The sequence below is a fragment of the Anopheles ziemanni genome, unplaced genomic scaffold (genome assembly GCF_943734765.1).
Source record: "Anopheles ziemanni unplaced genomic scaffold, idAnoZiCoDA_A2_x.2 scaffold_12_ctg1, whole genome shotgun sequence".
In the NCBI taxonomy this organism is placed as follows: Eukaryota; Metazoa; Arthropoda; class Insecta; order Diptera; family Culicidae; genus Anopheles; species Anopheles ziemanni.
The window spans coordinates 447047-465968 of record NW_026690043.1 but is presented as its reverse complement, the minus strand read 5'-3'; the positions used below and the strand labels follow the sequence as shown (position 1 = coordinate 465968).

Below are 18922 nucleotides of genomic sequence, written 5' to 3'. Positions count from 1 at the left end.
TTCGAAATAAGAGTTGATGTGAATCTAAACGATCCACTTAAATAGTTTACCGGCGAGAAACGCGTTACGATGCATCGGACACGTGACAAATCCTCTTATCTAGAAACAATATCATCTCAGTGCCGTCTTAACAAGGGCTAACAGTACAAATATGCAGATAGCGCTTAGCTCGAATCTACGACCTCATAGCTACGATAGCTTCGTAGCTCCATAGAGTTTCTCCTCTTCATCTTTGTCTACGGTAGGGGCTTGATCGTTACTACCCACACAACACATATGCATGTAAATCGAATATCAACTTGAAATAATCATACTTCTATGCAATATGATTGAATCGTAAATGATGCAAAAATAATGCCTATACGTACAAAAGTGGAGGCGTTAACCGTACATTGTTTAAAATGTATATGTTTAGTCGTATATTTTCTAACTCGGCATCATATACGACTTACGATATACATCAGATGTACATTGCTCGTATATCTATACGTACGCATAAAGAAAATCGTATAACATTCTTAATCGGCATCATATGCAACAAAGAATATACATTGCTCGTACATTGTCTATGCATAATGCGATTCCGATTCGAAATATACTAATATGAGATTCAATTTATTCAACTTAATACGACTTTGTGTTGTGTGGGCGGGGTTAAATGTTGTAGCATGCCAATGCTGTACAGCTTAAAATCCAACACCACAGAAGTACCGTGTTTTTGTTCAGCCTGGAGCACAATGAACTCTCCGTTTCATAAACAAATTTAGTGCATAACCTAAGCCTCGAAAACAACAAGATCCCGCCTCAAAACAAACAAAACCCATTTCGATAAAACCTCAACTCAGAACCAACAGCAAAACCCCCAAAACTGCAATCTAGGCAAATTGATAGACCGACGCACCTAGCGATGCGATACCCGTAAACAAGTTGCGACACGATTGTGCGCGAGCATTGCACCTAAGTAATATGACTCATGGCAAACCGGTGTATGAAAAACAGGGCACCGGCGGGCTTGGGCATTTGAGCCAAGTAAACATGACCCACGGCTGGCCGGATGTTATGAAACAGGCAGATAGGTTTGCGCAATCGACGTCAATAACCTAACCATGAGCTGAGGCAAGGTGATGGACTCTCCTGCCTTCTATTCAACATCGCTCTGGAAGGTGTCATGAGAAGCGCGGGCTTCGACATCCGTGGCACGATTTTCACCCGCTCTCTCCAATTCCTCGGCTTCGCGGATGACATCGACATCATCGGGCGGAACACTAGGACGGTGTGCGAGGCGTACACCCGACTGAAACGCGAGGCCGCAAGGATTGGACTAATGATCAATGCGACGAAAACAAAGTACCTGCTCGTCGGAGGCTCTGACAGTGACAGAGCCAGGCTGGGGAGCAGTGTATCAGTGGACGGCGACGAACTTGAGGTAGTAGAGGAGTTTTGCTACCTCGGCACTGTCGTAACTCCGGACAACAACGTGAGCTGTGAAATCCGGAGGCGCATTGTTCAGGGGAATCGTGCCTACTATGGACTCCACAAACTCCTGCGGTCCAGATGGCTTCTCCCGCACACGAAATGTGTCATATACCGCACGCTGATAAGACCGGTCGTTCTCTATGGGCATGAATCCTGGACTCTGCTCACGGAGGACGCCAACGCCCTCGCAGTCTTCGAGAGGCGCGTGCTCCGGTCTATCTTTGGCGGTGTGTACGAGCAGGGCGTGTGGAGGAGAAGAACGAACCACGAGTTAGCTGAGCTGTATGGCGAGCCGGACATCCTGACGGTGGCGAAGGCCGGCAGGATTCGTTGGTTGGGGCATGTCATGAGGATGCCGGACTCATGCCCCACCAAGAAGGTGCTCACCAGCGACCCGCCCGGCACGAGACGACGAGGAGCTCAGCGAGCTCGGTGGATGGACCAAGTGGAGCAGAACCTGCGAGACATCGGATGCGACCGGGGTTGGAGGGCTGCAGCCATGGACCGAGCTACCTGGAGAACGATTGGTGACCAGGCCATGTCAGCACGACGTGCTCAACTGCGAGCGGGCCATTGAAGAAGAAGAAGAACCTAACCATGATTGAAAACACCAAAAATATCTAACCAGCATTTATAGAACCGATAAACAAATTTTGTAAACTAGGTCAGCCTCAAAACCAACACTTATCCAACTACCTGTAAACTAGCTTTAAGAAACAGTACAAAATAAATCGATGCCGAATAGAGAGGAGGACTATTCTGCGGACACTGACCGGACGTGGTCGTAATACCCGTCGCGTATCTAGTGAACTAAAATATCTGTTTTCCCTAGTTTTCATCTAAGTTCCGGCTACACGATGACATAAAGTGGTTTTACGCACTATTCGTAGATGATGAACAGTGGGTGACCACGAGTTATGGATTCGGTTTATCCACCACAATATAGGTACACGGTCTGTATGACTTGGACGTACCAGAATAGGAGTTGGGTAAGAGAGCATATGCAGCCTTTAAGCGGCGTCGGATTCTTTGCCATTCACAACCTTCAACCTTGATTATATTATTATTATTATATTTTTCCTAAGTTATCATATAAACGGTACGAAATGTCTGAACGGTCTTGATATCCATCAGAATTTGCTTTCACTAATTCAATTTCGGAGCAATGTAAACTCTAATTTCTTAGTTAACACGTTAAGCGCTATGCCCAAATTGCACTGCATTCCGTTCTGCCAGCAATTCGTAGAAACGCCGGCCTATCTAACGGGTTCTGTCGGTCCCCACGGGGCCGACGTAGCGCTTAACGTGTTAAGTCTCTGATGCTTGCTCCGTCCAGAGCCACAGTTTAAGGACTATACCTGCTCAGATCTGTGTCTGTGCATCCTCCTCTCGAACATGACTTTCACAATGTCTTAAAAGCAGTGTTGTGTAGTTCGTTGTCCTATGCATACAATTTAGAATACCACAATTCAGACAATATTTAAAGTTGGCTAGTAGTAGGTCCATGCATTATATTAACCCTTGTATTGAAAAATATCTCTTTAAAGAAATGTTTTTTTTTACATCATAAACGTCCTTGCCCAAAACATTCCTCATTTGTGTTCACAGTTTGTCTAATTGCATAATTTGGATGTGCTACGGGATATAATTTATAATTTTGAAATTATCTTATCTAGCAAACCTAACAGACTTTGCCAGAAGCTCGGCTTGTCTTATCTGAAATTGCAATGCGTCTGCAAGACTTTATAAAATAGACGGCAGAGTAAAGTTTGGGTAGCAGAACCAATTGTAGATGAAAAGAGTGGTGTCCTAGGTACCATCTGCAAGAAAATGTCGAAACTACTTTTAATTTCGGTGGCTTCACTGTTTGCGATAGTTTGTGGCGTTGTAAGTAAAGATCTCTTTTAAAATTGATGTCTTAGTTAAAGGTATGATGACTGTTTTAAGATTCTTCCGTCGGATTTACCAATAAGCATCCCGCGAAAGAGGACTACGATTCCCGTTTTAGATTCGGTGGAAACCAAATCTACCAACAGTTGTCGTGGATTGCGTATCGACTGTGGAAGCTGCACTAGTGTTATGGTGAGCATACTTTGCAATAAGAAGTTTCGGACAATATAATGCGCATTCCTAACATGGTTGAAAATGTTAATTACAGATTTGCAACTATCAGAACCAGACTGTAGGTGGATATGATTGTGCTTCGACAGATCCAACGCGTCCTTACTGCACTAAAGCAGGTGTTTGTTCCAGTACAATTGATGATAGTTGTCAAATACAAAGCGACCTATGTCCATCGACATCAAAATATTACCCAGGTAAATTCTCTGGGAAAACTACGGGAGTTAAGTTCACAACACAACCATTACTATAATTTAAGTATTGTCGCAATTATGCTTTTCAGATCCGGCCAATTGTGCAAATGCGTTGTATTGCAATGATGAATATTACGCTTCAAAAACTAGTGCTCCATCATCGGGATATGTCTTCAACTATTCTTCACAAACATGGTCCTTACGCCGATCTCCGGCTGACTGCTTCGAAATCAATTGCTTCGCCGCGGGAAAACAAAATACATGGACCGCATATAAACCAGATCCTAAACTCAGCATTTATTGCGGCACATACGGTCCAATGATTTTTGAGTGTTCCGGAATAAATTACATTTTCAACGAATCCAAGAAGCAATGCGAGTTCTCCTGTGTAAAAGAAGGGTCTTTTCCACATCCAACCGAGACAAAGCTGTACTACTTATGCCTCCCGACAACAAATGGAAAGGTGAGCAAAACTTTACCAGGGCCCACGTGCCTTTTAATAAACTAGATTTTTATATTTTCAGCTTCAATTTTTTGAACAATCTTGCCCTGGTAGTCTAACCTTTAATAAAGCTTCGTTGAAATGTGGCTAAAAAAAGAAATAAAATCAATCCATACGAATTGAACATTGCTTATGGCAAACAAACAAAAATTAACTCAGTTTCATTTTCAAAAAGAAATGTTGCGGTTGGTACTCCATTCAATGGATATGTTTTTGAACATGAAACACCCATATTTTTAAAGATGCGATTTTCTTACAAGCGAACCAACGACTAACTTTTGTCAAAATATAACGCTAATAGTAAGTTAATTCAACGGAAAGCATCATCAGTCGAGTGCCTCTCCAATGTTGAATGTTGATGGTTACGAAATATGTCAAACTCAAATTATTTAAATAAAATTGATTTTCTACAACATGACGGACGTTTTTACATTAAAAATGCGTATAGAATGAAAATACAAACATAATCTATCCCAGAAGTTATGCATACATCTTAGAACATTATGTATGCTATTTCATAGGAATGTAACATCACGACATCCCGTGGTGTTTCCTCGCGCTACCGCTGCACCATGGGCACCCTTCTTTTACTTATTTACGCTGTGTCAAATTCAGGCTTGTTTGATAGCATTTGTTCACAATGCCTAGAATGGTTCAATCTTACACGGTTTCTAGACTGCACTGTTGCGTCATGCGACGTCGCCTAACAGGCCCTCAACTCCATCCAAAAAAATGTGATAGAAATCAAGCGAGGATGTTTTTGTATGAAGTTCAGTGCCTGTACTCTAGAAACCGTGTTACATTGAATTTCGTACAAGAAAAGATATATCCAAATTTCAATTCTAACTCATACCACGAGCAATAAGAAATTTGAATAGAACACTTGTGTCAAATTTCCAATTTATTTCATTTGATATTATAGCCGAATTTGCATTTTTTAAACTCATTATGTGTAATACATATTCGTCCTATTGCTACACTGCGTCCCAAAATGATAGCCTCACCCAGTTTTTCATAACTGTCACTTGTCGACTTGTTGCTTTCAATGCAACCAAAGGTTGCCGTAGGACAAAAAACGATTTCTGGTTTAATGTGCACAAAAATGCTGTGTTGCGAGCTTTGAATTCATGTTCTGATATTGTAAGAGAGTCCATGAAGAAAGTTTCTGCCCTCAAACTTCACCAAAAAGTCGCTAGATTGGAGTTTGCTACAGAACATATGACATGGAAGAATGAGTGGAGAAACGTAAGTAGTCGCTTTGTAGTCTTGTTCAAATTTTAAAATATTAATTCATGTTAGGTGGATTATATTGATGAAAAAAAGTTAAATATTGATGGATCATATGGTTACATCCATTACCGGCGAGATTTGAGACGAAAGCACGATTTTTCTACCGTCGCAATTTTGAAGGTGAATCAGTCATGATTTGGGCTGCGTTCAGCGGTCTTAGTAGAAGTGAATTGGCCATTATCCCAACACGTATGAACAGCGATATGTTTATCGACATCCTGCACAATCATTTAAAGCCTTATCTGGAAAATCACAACACTCAACAGCTCATTTTTGAGCAAGAAAATGCTGCCGTGCACGCAAGCAAGACAACAAGAACTCACCATGCACGATCTAGTATCGAAACAATGTCTTAGCCAGCCGTTTCCCCAGACCTTAATCCAAAAGAGAATGTTTGTGGAAGGCTAGTTCAAGAGATTTATGAAGATGGGAGACATTACGAGACCCTAAAGGACCTTAAACTTGCTATCCGAAATGCTTGGCGTTCCTTATCAGTAAATACGTTAGAAAAATTATCGGAGATCATGCCATCAAGAATTTTCCAAGCAATAAATCGTAATGGGAGACCCACTGATTATTAAATCATGACTTTTGAATCCATTCATGCTATTTTTGTTGATAATTTAATCAAAATCCTAAGTGAGGCTATCATTTTGGGACACCACTGATTTTGGTTTCTTGGTACTAAAGGGATTGTTCTCTCGTTTTCTTCAACAATATTTATGCAAAGTAGTCGTTTTATACTTACAAATATTTGTGAATTTTTTGGAAAAATTTATATGCTCGGTATTGGCCCTGCACAGAAAAAACTAGGTGAGGCTATCATTTTGGGACGCAGTGTATTTAGTGAATCCAGTGCTCTGGAAGCGATGATTCCTTGATGCGATTTATTCAACAACCAATTGATCTTCGTTGTACTTGCAAGTTTGGTGTCATTTGTTAAAATAGTCGCACAAAATGTATTAGAATCAATAGAAAATTAAAACAATAAAAATGAAAATTAAACAATAAAAATAAAAAGATATGTCTTGTCGTTGTATGTCGTTATGACGAAAGCATTGCCAGCGTCACCAAACCAGTTTTCTCACAGGTAAAGGCGTTTGGCTTGTGTGATGGTGTTTAATTTCTAATACGATTATGCTTAATGATTCTGCAAGAAAGCAATATTTTTGTAGTATACAGGAACATAAATTAACAGTGTGTGTATTTAAGCTACTAGAATACCACTTGACATGTGGTGATATGTTTTGCAAGGTTTAAAATATATTGCCTGTTTATAGCTTCATTTCACTTACATCCAGATGTGTTTATCTGCATTATCTATGTGGCGTACTAGTATCATAAGTGAGATAAAGAAGTGACAATGCGAAAGAAAAACCATTTAAATACATATGATCTTGTACTACGATGGTAGTTTAACAGCGTTGGCGGAGTAAGACGAAACTACAATGAAGAATTTGGCGTTCGTGGTGGTAGTCATTGTCGCCGTAGTGCAAGTGGAGGTCTAGTAAATTTGTTATAGTTTGTTTGTGTGTTTTATCCAAATGTAGGTTTTTTATGTTACTCTTTTTAGGCTTTTACTGGGCTTGGCCCCGTGAAGTCAAAACATAACATACTAGAAAAATGTGAGGAGAATACAGAAAGGCAAAGGTGTAAGGATTGCTTGACGGTGGACATCTGCAGCTACGATAATTTTCGACTAGCTCAGTATCGCTGCAAGGATGTTAATCCTTTAAAACCTTACTGCACTGGAAAGGGCGAATGTACGGATAAATTGCCAGCGGGGGATGATTGTACAGGAAAGGATGACTTATGCCCTGAAGAGGCAGGATATTATCCAGGTCTGATGCACAGTTGGAAAGGATTTTTTAATTGAAAGATAGCTGATTGTGTTTTAAAATACATTCCTTACAGATCCTACAAACTGCACCCGCTACTTAATTTGTGATTCAAACCAGAAAGCCTATGCTCAGACTTGTGCTGTAGCTAACAATGTTTACCAACAAGAAACTGCTTCTTGTATCTTAAAACGACGCTCCTCAGACTGTTTCCAAGTGGACTGTAAAGCGGCGAAGAATTTGGAAAAATGGTTCCAATATACACCGTCTCCGCAGTTTTATTTTCTTTGCTCGGCGGCAGGCCCTTTTATGTCAAAGTGTCCAGAAAATGAGATTTTCGATGTGAACACAAAGCAATGCGAGTTTCAATGTTCAAGCGTGGGTCGGTTCCCTTATCCTGGCGAAGAAAAAAAGTACTACGAATGCGTTGAAACTAGCACCTCGAAGGTAATTCAATACATATATCGTCCCTTGGTTGGCATATCATATTGATCGTTTTTTAATTCTTATATTTTTCAGATACAAAAGTTTGAGCAAACATGCCCAGGAACAATGATTTTTAAGTATGATGATGAGAAACCACCAAATAGTAGGTGTGTGGTGGGCCCATAAAGCAAAAACAAAACTTCAATGTTTGTCGTTTTCTAGTGACAATATTGTCATATGTAAACTTTGCAAATTTTGAATTAAAATGGGTGTGTTATTTAGAAAAGAAAAACAATATGATTTGTCTTGTCCTTTGCACCACTTCTTCTTCTTTTCTGGCTCGCTCACAGTTGAGCACGTCGTGCTGACACGGCCTGGTCACCAATCGTTTTCCAGGTAGCTCGGTCCATGGCTGCAGCTCTCCAACCCCGGTCGCATCCGATGTCTCGCAGGTTCTGCTCGATTTGGTCCCTCCACCGAACTCGCGGAGCTCCTCGTCGTCTCGTGCCGGGCGGGTCGCTGGTGAGCACCTTCTTGGTGGGGCATGAGTCCGGCTTACTCATGACATGCCCCAACGACCGGTCTTATCAGCTTGCGGTGTATGGCACACTTCGTGCGTGGGAGGAGCCATCTGGACCGCAGGAGTTTGTGGAATCCATAGTAGGCACGATTCCCCTGAACAATGCGCCTCCGGATTTCGCGGCTCACGTTGTTGTCCGGAGTTACGACAGTGCCGAGATAGCAAAACTCCTCTACTACCTCTAGTTCGTCGCCGTCCACTGATACACTGCTTCCCAGCCTGGCTCTGTCACTGTCAGAGCCTCCGACGGGCAGGTACTTAGTTTTCGCCGCATTGATCATCAATTCAATCCTTGCGGCCTCGCGGTTCAGTCGCGTGTACGCCTCGCACACCGTCCTAGTGTTCCGCCCGATGATGTCGATGTTATCCGCGAAACAGAGGAATTGGAGAGAGCGGGTGAAAATCGTGCCACGGATGTCGAAGCCCGCGCTTCTCATGACACCTTCCAGAGCGATGTTGAATAGAAGGCAGGAGAATCCATCACCTTGCCTCAGACCTCGGTGAGATTCGATAGGATCCGACAACATGTTCGAAATCCTCACCTTACCCAGCACCCCCTCCATTAGGGGCTCTAGCTGCCATACCATGGTCTTCCATAGCTCCTTCCTGTCTATGGTATCGTAGGACGCCTTGAAGTCGATGAAGAGGTGGTGCGTCGAGATCTGGTGCTCTAGGCACTTCTGGAGGATCTGCCGTAGAGTGAAGATCTGGTCGGTGGTGGATTTGCCTCCAACAAACCCAGCTTGGGACTTGGACTGTGATGGCTCGAAAGTTGTCACAGTCAATTCTGTCACCCTTTTTGTACACTGGATGGATGACACCCAGCTTCCAGTCCTCCGGTATCTTTTCCTGCTACCAGATTTTTACAATTATCTGGTGCATACTGACGGCAAGCTCTACCGAACCCATCTTGAATAGTTCTGCCTTCTTTGTTCTGTTTCAGCTGCTGATTTCGTCCAAGGATGGTGGGAGCACATCGTCATCTACCTCCAGACTAATGAGCTGCTCGACTCCCCTAATTCCGCTCCGTTTAGGTGTCCGTTGAAGTAGCACTTCCACCTTTCGATCACTTCTCGCTCGTCCATAAGAACGTTGCCCTCGTCGTCTCGACACATTGCGATGTTTGACGTGTAGCCGCCTCGTGGCTTCCTCAACATCCTGTAGAACTGGCGAGTTTCCCCCGACTGAGTTAGCTGCTCCATTAGTTGTTCGCTGGTTCGAGCCGCTCCTAACATGGAGAACAGACTCTCCGGGATGGACTAGTAGCAAGTAGCAGTCCATTCCACCTCTCAATTCAACCTTGCCGCCCATCCACCCAGGGGGGTGGGTTTCCCCGTGTACCCAAGCTTGGATATTTAAACGACAAATTTCCGTTCTGTACGTCGCGGACGTATTGAGTAGGAGTTGAGGAGGAAAGCATATGGTAGCCTTCAGGAGGCGCAGCAATACAGCATCTAAATAAGATATCCATAAAAGTAAACGTCGATGGGCTTCCAATCTACAAGAGCTCAAAGGACGAGTTATGGCCAATACTTTTCAATATAGAAGAAGCTTCAAGTATACAACCAATGGTAATAGGGATCTATTGCGGAAAAAGTAAGCCCAGTAATGTCGGCTTATTTCTGAACCCATTCGTCGCTGAAATGGAGGATGTGCTGAAGCATGGTGTGGTGATCAATGGCCACACTTTTGCAGTCTCCATTCGTGACTTTATATGTGTCACGTTGGAAGGGCTTAGAAGCCAGAACTTTTCTGCACTATATTTTTATTGTCATTTTGAAACTTTTTCTTCCTGCCGATGTTTATGAACATTTTTATCATTATCATCACAGAGTGCAGTTGCTATATGTTCATCTAATGAGTATGCACATTTTCTCGATTTGACAAATTCGCTTCTTTTGCACTTCGTTGACTGTTACGGACATACATATGGAAATGAGTTCATAGGAAGTAATGTTCACAATTTAAGTCATTTGGTAGACGACGTAAAACGCTTTGGCATATTGTCTAATTTTAGTGCATATCCTCTCGAAAGTAAATTGTATCAGATTAAAAATTTAATTCGATCTGGATATAAACCGTTGGCACAAATAGCTTTTAGCGCATCAACGAAATCTATGAATTCGGTGAACAAAAATTCCCTACACAATCTTCAAATCCACAATTAAAGCAGCCAATTGTGAAAAAAAGTAATATCGCTAGCAATTCAACTGATATTAATATCGCCAAATATGTATGCGTCGAGTTTGAGGATTATTGTTTGAAAAATGATAGCAAAAATAAGTGGTTCTTAACTAAAGAAAATTAAATAGTAGAAATGAAATATGGTTTAGAGTCCAATGATACTATTTCGATTCACAGAATACCAGTCAACGATCTGAGGTTATTTTTCGAAAAACCAATAAGATCCTCCTATTTAAACATTTATGTTTCATCTTTGACACAAAATTCGCAAATTCGCAAAATTCGCAAAATGCTCGAAATTCGTCTTGATTTCATTTAAACATTTACAAATTTTAATTCCGCAAGCATAGAACTGTTCAACGGACACATTAAACGGAGGCCTGTGATTGGTCGGCCCGAACCGGTCGAAATAACCGGTTCATAACCGGTTCTCCAAAACGGTTCTTCAAGGTCATAAAAGGTCATAAATCGTAATTCACCGGGGTCTGTTCTAGAGAGAAAAAAATAATTAAAAAAAAACATCTAAAAAACAGTGACAAGAAAAAGTGGCCACTTAAGCTATTTATTAATATACATAAAAACAAATAATAAGAAATACATCTTAATATTTAATCTGCCCTCCTTTAGCTTTTAACACTTGTTGAAGGCGCTTTGGCATGCTCTGCACTAGGTTTTTAAGGTGTTCGGGATTTAATTTATCCCAAGCGCGCAAAAGAGCCTCAAAATATTGATTTTTGTTTAAAACACCAGTCTTGTTCACCCTGGAATCAAGAATTGCCCAAAAATTCTCAATCGGGTTAAGATCCGGGCCCTGAGGAGGCCATTCCAACAGTTTTATCCGGCAAGACCGGAAGAAAGACTTCGTCTTCTTGGCAGTATGTCGAACTTGGAACCGCCGGGCTGCGTGGAACTTGCCCCCGCCGGGAGAACGAACTTCTCTTCAAGGCCCGTCAGGATCAGTGAAATCTCCAGATTTTGTTGCAGGATGTTTATGTTTATGTTGTAATCTTCAGTTTTAACACCGTTAATGTTCCCAAGGCTCCCCCCCCCCCCACGGGACGAAAAACAACCCCAGACCACCATATTGCCTCCCTAATGGCATACTGTGCCCTAGATGTGGCGAACCTGGAGCATTGCCTCCTTCGATCTGCGCTGTATACGTTCATGCCATCTTCGATTAAAAAGTTCAAATTTTGATTGGTTAGACCACTGAACCGTTTTCCAGTACTCTAGAGGCAGAGCAGCATGTTCCTCAGCGAGCTTAAGACGCTTGGCCTTATTGGTCATGCTCACATAAAGAAGCCTCCTAGCAAGTCTGCTCTGTAACCCGTATGCAACAAGCCGACGACGGATAGTTCTTTCAAAAACTGATGAGTGAAGTGTTTCCATGACCTCTCTGACAGTTACTTTTGGATTTTTTTGATCTCACGAATGATCTTAGTGTCCATGCGTGCATCTGTTTTGCACATGTCTCCCCTACCAGGGCAATCCGCCTACGTTTAAAATTTCATTGTGATTTTTCCTACCGCTGCCTTGTGGATTTCGTGCTTTGAATGAATTACTTTAATGTAAATGAATGTCATAAAACATATTTTATGCAATGTAATTTCTTGTAACACTCAAATTAATGAGATACCAAAACCTGATATTAACAAATTGTATATCTACAACCAAACATGAATTAAACACGTGATCATACATGTATAAATATCAGAAATGGTGCTAACAAACCTAAAAAATATTAAAACGCAATAAATTGGTTAGCCCTCAATGGAAAAGTTTATGCAAAACTCGAAATTTCAAAGTGGCCACTTTTTCTTGTCACTGTTTTTTTAGATACTTTTTTTTATTATTTTTTTCTCAAAATCAAAATATGTTTGTTTTCGCTTACTCATTAGTGGATCTTATATGAAATATGTAAATCAATACACGAAAAATACTTGCAGTATATTTAGTTGGATTGAGAAAAAAATATTGAGCGAAAATCAACAAAATTCGAAGTGTCCACTTCTTCCTGCCGGTCACTGTAGATGATGTAGAGATGTAGCGGAGAAAGTGCTGTTATAAAAGCTACACTATCGTCGGCACCAGTTTGGAATCGTTGATGGTATTGTGAATGACCAGAAAAGCCATCCATTCCTCAAATACACAACAACATCAAGAGAGGTGAAAGAAGCCTCCCGGCTCAAAGCCTCTATAAAATATACACAACAACAACAACAACAACATCAAATTAACAGTTGAAATATTATGTGCATATATGTTTCTCGTATTTCATCCTTCATATGTACTAGCCGCTCAACCGTAATGGTAAAAGAGTAAATGAGGCCCCGGGCTAGATTCTCCTCTTCCTACTGGTTCACATTAAGCGCCTGAAGCTATGCAAAGCGCGACGCATGCATACTTTTCAAATATTTGATCGCTAACGGTTCGCTTAAAAGAACATAACGGTTTAAACTAATCACGCAGTGGAGGTTGAATGCGGGTTAATATACTTTTACATGTTAAGTTACTGTAAGTTACTAGTAACTAAACTATACCACACATGATGGACAGCATGAAACAATGAGTTTAGTCGAAGAAATTAGTTGGAAACGGCGGCGCGCCCGCAGCGAGCGTAGCGAGCGGACTGCGCTAGGTCTACCGAAAAAGAGAGTTTGTTATAGTTTTGAGAAATAAGGGGGGCCCATGGGCCCCCCTCATACCGCACCCCTAGGTTGATTGCGTAGCCGAAATTAACGGTACACACTACGATTCAAATACTCGTAGGTTGAATTTAACGAATTAATGTATCACCAATTGCATACTTTCAGTTTAAACGTCCACAAGAGGTGTACCTACGATCGAAAACATGGCGGCCGGGGCCTCATTTACTCTTTTACCATGTATATGTTTAGTTGTATATTTTCCAAGTCGGCATCATATACGACTTACGATATACATCAGATGTACATTGCTCGTATATCTATACGTACGCATAAAGAAAATCGTATAACATTCTTAATCGGCATCGTATGCAACAAAGAATATACATTTCTCGTATATTGTCTATGCATAATGCGATTCCGATTCGAAATATACTAATATGAGATTCAATTTATTCAACTAAATACGACTTCGTGTTGTGTGGGCAGTGACCCTAACGCTATTTTCTGTTACATCGATGGATGATGGAGTGCTTAGCTTTTTGGCCTTTTGTAATTCTTTATAAGTAGGAAAACGTGACGGGTTTGCTTTGTGGTTTCGTACTGAGCTTTTGATAGATTATAATCTATCAAAAATTCAAAAGCTTCTTCTCCAGTCACAGGCATCTTTGAACTTTCCCTTGAGTAAAACGATTCACAAAGTAGTCTTCCTAACACATTAACAACCCGATAATTGCTTTCTTTTCTTGCCATTCTCCTTGCCATTTCAAGCACTAAACTGTACTTCTAAACTGTAATTATCATCCAACAATTATTATTCGGCGGCGCTTCTGACGCTTGCAAACTTCCTTCAAGGGTTTCCGTGACCTACGTAGGGTTGGCTCAACATTTTCAACGTTATGATCATATGTTTCCACTATTGTTGTTATCTTTGAAAAAATCCGTTATGTTTAACTCAGAGTTCATCCATACTGCAGTAGTACGATCGAACTTAGCTGTAGAGTGGTGAGCTTTGGTGTAAGCTGTTTTTGCTTTAACTAGAATCGACCGGATGCGAATAATTAGTGCTGGTTGATTTAGTCTGCAGGCTAAATTTTCAAAATTCAATACATGTTTAACATTGTCGTTGACTGATCGATCAATCCCTACCATGGTTATCTATCCACTAGAAGAATTATAAACACACTGAGAAAAACAAAACGATTACACTCTGTTGACAGATATGATATGATGAAGAACTTAACTGTTTAAATCATGTTTGTTTTTAAATCATTTTCATTGTTTTTTCATAGAGACCAGGAACGATTAGTAGAGTATTTTTTCGAAAATTCGGTTTGGGGTTGATCCGGTGGTGAAACTTTGCTAAATAATTCAAAATTAGTTAAATTTTGTTTCTCAACATTGCCATTAAGCAATCAATAAAAGTTAGCTTGCGTGGACCATTTTTATGACTTTTTTAATTTTGACAGATTATTTCCCGAAATATACTCGTCCTAAAAGACTCAAAATTTGGATTGGTCTTAGTTAACTTGTCTACTTCAAGGAAATGTAACTGAAATTATCATATTATTCATCGCCTAATGTCTACTTTTTCCCCATAGTGGCGCAGTCCAAGAAGGGTGACCACAATGGTTACGGAGAAGTGATCGAATGGCTCTTTGACCTAGGTGTACTAAGTTAAGTTAAGATTTATTCAGGAATGGAATGGAAACTATGCTCAAGAAATGTGTCCAAAACCGATCAATGTTCTACGCAAGATACCTTATATATTAGCATAAGGAGTATCATATGAAATACAAATATGTTTACATTTATGAGGAAGGCTTTCAACGTGAACTATATTTCGCATATGTATATTTGGCTGATGTTGTTGATTGATTTGATTAGAAACAATTTACACGCGTTGCTTGCTTCAATAGAAAGTGAACGAAGTAGGTCATTCTCAAACAACGGTGTTAAGCACTAAACACCCACTGCCACATAAAAAGCGGTGGAACATGAGGCCGATTGAGTGTTCAAACATTGATCAGTCGTGGTTGATCTCGTTGGTAAAAATGCTGAACTCAGTGGATCCAGGATTTTTGTTTCTAGTAAGTCATCAACGTTAAATTTCACCGAAGCATGCGGTTTTATCCACAGGGTTCTCTTCCTTCTAGGTCGTGTTGATAGTGGTATCGTACGGTCAGGAAATATATCCTGACTCTATAGAGTCAAGTGCAGAAGAATCTTTTGGTGTTTTCGAAGACAATATCCTGCAGAATGGTGAACCAGCTGGTTCATTTTGGCAGGCTCCAAAGAAAAACGAGCAGCTTTCGCCAGCGTTCACAGACAAATCATTGTCAGGAAATTGTACTGGAACATCAGCAATCGCGTGTACTGGTTGCCGCCGCGTGCGTGTATGTATTCCTGGAATAAGAGACCCATCGATGTTGCCAGAAATCAACTGTCCTCCGTCGACCTACTGCCATACCCTAGCATTTGATATGGGAGGCGCTTGTCTTGCTACAATAGACCCACAGTTTCCAGAGTGTAGAGGAACCGCTGATAACAGTAACAGCGGACAAGGAACGGGAAGTGATTTATGCACGGGATTGGGAGTCTTTCCGGATCCGTCAGACTGCCACCGTTTCAATCTGTGTACGTCAATTGGAGGTTTCGCTCGCAAGTATAAGTGTCCATCTAACTATGTGTACAACTCCCAGAAGAAATCCTGCAGCAAAAGTAGCCGTTGTCGCAAAATACAGTGTCACCCAAACGTGGGATCTAGCTTTGTCGGATATCCGCAGGATCCCAAGTATTACGCCTATTGCAACTATGAACGTAGTGGATCACAACGTGTATTGAAAAGTATTGTTATGTATCGATGTAGTGCAGGCTCAGAGTTCAATGACTTAGCAAACGGCTGCGTATTCAAGTGTCCTCGAGAAGGATTTTTCCGTAAGCCCGGATATCCATCGCGTTTCTATTGGTGTCGCAAGGTACGAGGGAATCTATTCGGTTATGAACAGGCTTGCCCGTGGCCGGGTTCCTCTTTTAATCATAAGCTAGGAATTTGCATACCACCACCGTTAACGACTACCATGGCCCCCATTACACCAATTACAACTGCACCGACGGTTGCTACCGATTCCTCATCAACCTCAGCAACTACACAACCCGCTCCTACAACGACTCCATTAGCAGATTCACCACTGGTTTTACCTCCATGGCCGCAGTTTTCTTCTCTGCCTGTATCATCACTAATACAGTAAATCTTCTTCAAGTTTTCTAGAGCATTCATAACATATAAATAAACCAAAATGGCATGTAACTGCAAAAATTTGATCTTTTTCTTCATGTAATGTTTGAAGTGGTATCAGATAATCATTTAGTAAGTAATAACTTATACAAATAGAAACCTTGAAAATGCCAGTAACAATACAACACAGTCGATATTTTTGATAAAATGTTATTTGGTAAAATTACACACTAAGACATTTAAAAATCACCATTCTGTGGATATTAATGCTTTGGCGTCTGCATAAATTTACGGTGTCGCAATGCTTTACGACCTTCGCGTTTGCACCAGTTCCTCCGTATTTGGCCGCCCTGTTTAATCATTCTTTTTATTTCTTTTATTGAATTTATGTACGAACAGAACCGCGCCCTGCCACCATGAAATTTGTTCACATTCCATTTGATGTTTGTCTACATCCAGTAGAATGTGGCGCGTGCCACGCGACAGCTGTACGAAATAATAAGTAACGAATAAACTATTTACCCAATTTATCGTCGTTCACATAACATGTTACATCAGAATAAAAGGTTGAAACTCGCCTGATGAAAGTGAAGATTGAGAAATTGGTTTACCTATTTTGCAAAATATATGTGGGTTGGTCAATCAATAAATCTATATAAGCTGTCCCAACGAACTTCGCCTCGTCCAATGTTGATAACACGCTCATATTGAAATAACAAAGTACTGGAACTCAAAGAAAGCCCGTTATGTTCGGTGATGTCGACACATATCAATAACAGAACCATCTTTAGGATACGGCATATCAGGCAAATTAAAAGAATATACAATTCTGCTAAACGACTCTTGACTTCGTCTTCACTTACAACACGAACAAACAATGTATGTGAGTGCAATGATCCAATGACATCAGTTGATTAAAGGCAGCTAAAATTGCACCTATACTCAACCAATCATAGATTCGATACTATGTGGCAAAGTTCAAATAAGCATTTGTAATGAGTTCAATTTTCGATGAAGTGTATTGCAAAATAGCAGGGGGAACTTGTTCATTTCTAGTTCCTAGGTGTCCTAGTGCAGGAACACGCACGATACAATTCACGATCCAGTACAGATCTAATTAGACAATTCTGATTTTCATTTTGTAATTTTGGAACTTTTCGTTTTCCCTAAATTTTGTTTGGCCCAAAAGGAACAATTGATCCCAAAGCATCGTTAAAATTGAGTTTCTTAGTTTAAGTTGTAAATTGTATATTTGATTTTATTTTATGGAAAAATCCATAAAATATAGAGTTTGTGAAGTTTGTGATGATTGCATAGGACCACCCAGTTAACCATTGACATAATTGTGATATTTAAATACCATAAATTTCTTTCCAAAATGACAAAGTGAAATTTAGACAGAACGAGTGCATTTTTTTATTATCCTTCCACGAACCAGCTATTCTTTGCAGTATTTATTATTTGTTTTACTATTCGTGCGTGGAATTTTTACACTTACAGATGTGGAGAACATCCTTCTTTGCGAGGATAGTTTGACTCAAATATTTCAACTTCTACAGATTTTTGTCAACTTTATGAGAGTCTATCAATGAAAAAGATTTGTTGCTTTGTTTAGAAGAACTTTACAATGTTTGAAGCATCCTGTATAAACTATCTCCACGATGTCGTAAGTTATTGTACTTTTTCAGAATAGCGTTATTTGCTCCTTTCCCTATTATTTTTCAGTCGATGAAGGTTTCCGTGTCTTTAAAAGGTCATAAACGGAAGGGAACACAAAAACATAAATTCTCTCGCTAAACGCATGTATGTGTGTTTATTTTTGTTTTGTTTTTTTTTGTTTCACATAGTATCTTGAAGCCTCTCAGTTGGGTCAATCAAAATTAGACAGAAGACCACCATTCTCTTAACACGGGTGTTGCTGCTATTGTTTTTATTGGACTATACAAATTGAGCTTTTTTACCACTTACAAAATGATATGCTTGACCGTGTTATATTTTATAAACCAAAATGGACGAATTCCCGGAAAATTTCATAAAAGAGGCAGAGCATTTGCGAATACATCAATGGTTATTTGTTGCATTCTTCTATGTTCAAAAGAATAATTTACAGCTTCGTGTAGCAAACGCGTGATTTAAGAATGGCAACAAAACCATGTTTTGTAGCTGCCACAACTATTGCTCAGTGTGCTGCATTCAGACTCAAACCTTGTATATCTGATTTAGTTTACCTACGATACAATCTACATGCAAAATAAATAATTGAAATGCCACTATTTGGGTATTTTTGCGGTTCAGGAACTACGAAGAAAGCGATGCTTGTAATGCCAACATTCCCAAGCCAAGGCGTCACTCAAGTAAAGGCAGGGGTTTAAATTAGTACACATGGAGCTTTCCAAAGAATGAAATTAACATAACTTCAATGGGTCTA

At 40.4% G+C, this 18922-nt stretch overlaps 3 protein-coding genes across 3 annotated transcripts; all 3 read left to right on the top strand.

The window, feature by feature from the left end:
- Positions 1–966: 966 nt before the first annotated feature.
- Positions 967–4359, top strand: LOC131292848 (uncharacterized). The gene is made up of 5 exons (XM_058320942.1): positions 967–986; positions 3513–3558; positions 3635–3794; positions 3881–4254; positions 4348–4359. The coding sequence occupies exons 1-5, from the start codon at positions 967–969 to the stop codon at positions 4357–4359; spliced, it is 612 nt and encodes a 203-aa protein (XP_058176925.1).
- Positions 4360–7031: 2672 nt separating this feature from the next.
- LOC131292847 (uncharacterized) lies at positions 7032–14937 on the top strand. The gene is made up of 5 exons (XM_058320941.1): positions 7032–7085; positions 7157–7424; positions 7498–7868; positions 7941–8010; positions 14858–14937. Exons 1-5 carry the CDS (start codon positions 7032–7034, stop codon positions 14935–14937), a joined length of 843 nt encoding a protein of 280 aa, XP_058176924.1.
- Positions 14938–15253: 316 nt separating this feature from the next.
- On the top strand, positions 15254–16507 carry LOC131292846 (uncharacterized). The gene is made up of 2 exons (XM_058320940.1): positions 15254–15346; positions 15413–16507. The coding sequence occupies exons 1-2, from the start codon at positions 15254–15256 to the stop codon at positions 16505–16507; spliced, it is 1188 nt and encodes a 395-aa protein (XP_058176923.1).
- Positions 16508–18922: the final 2415 nt, after the last annotated feature.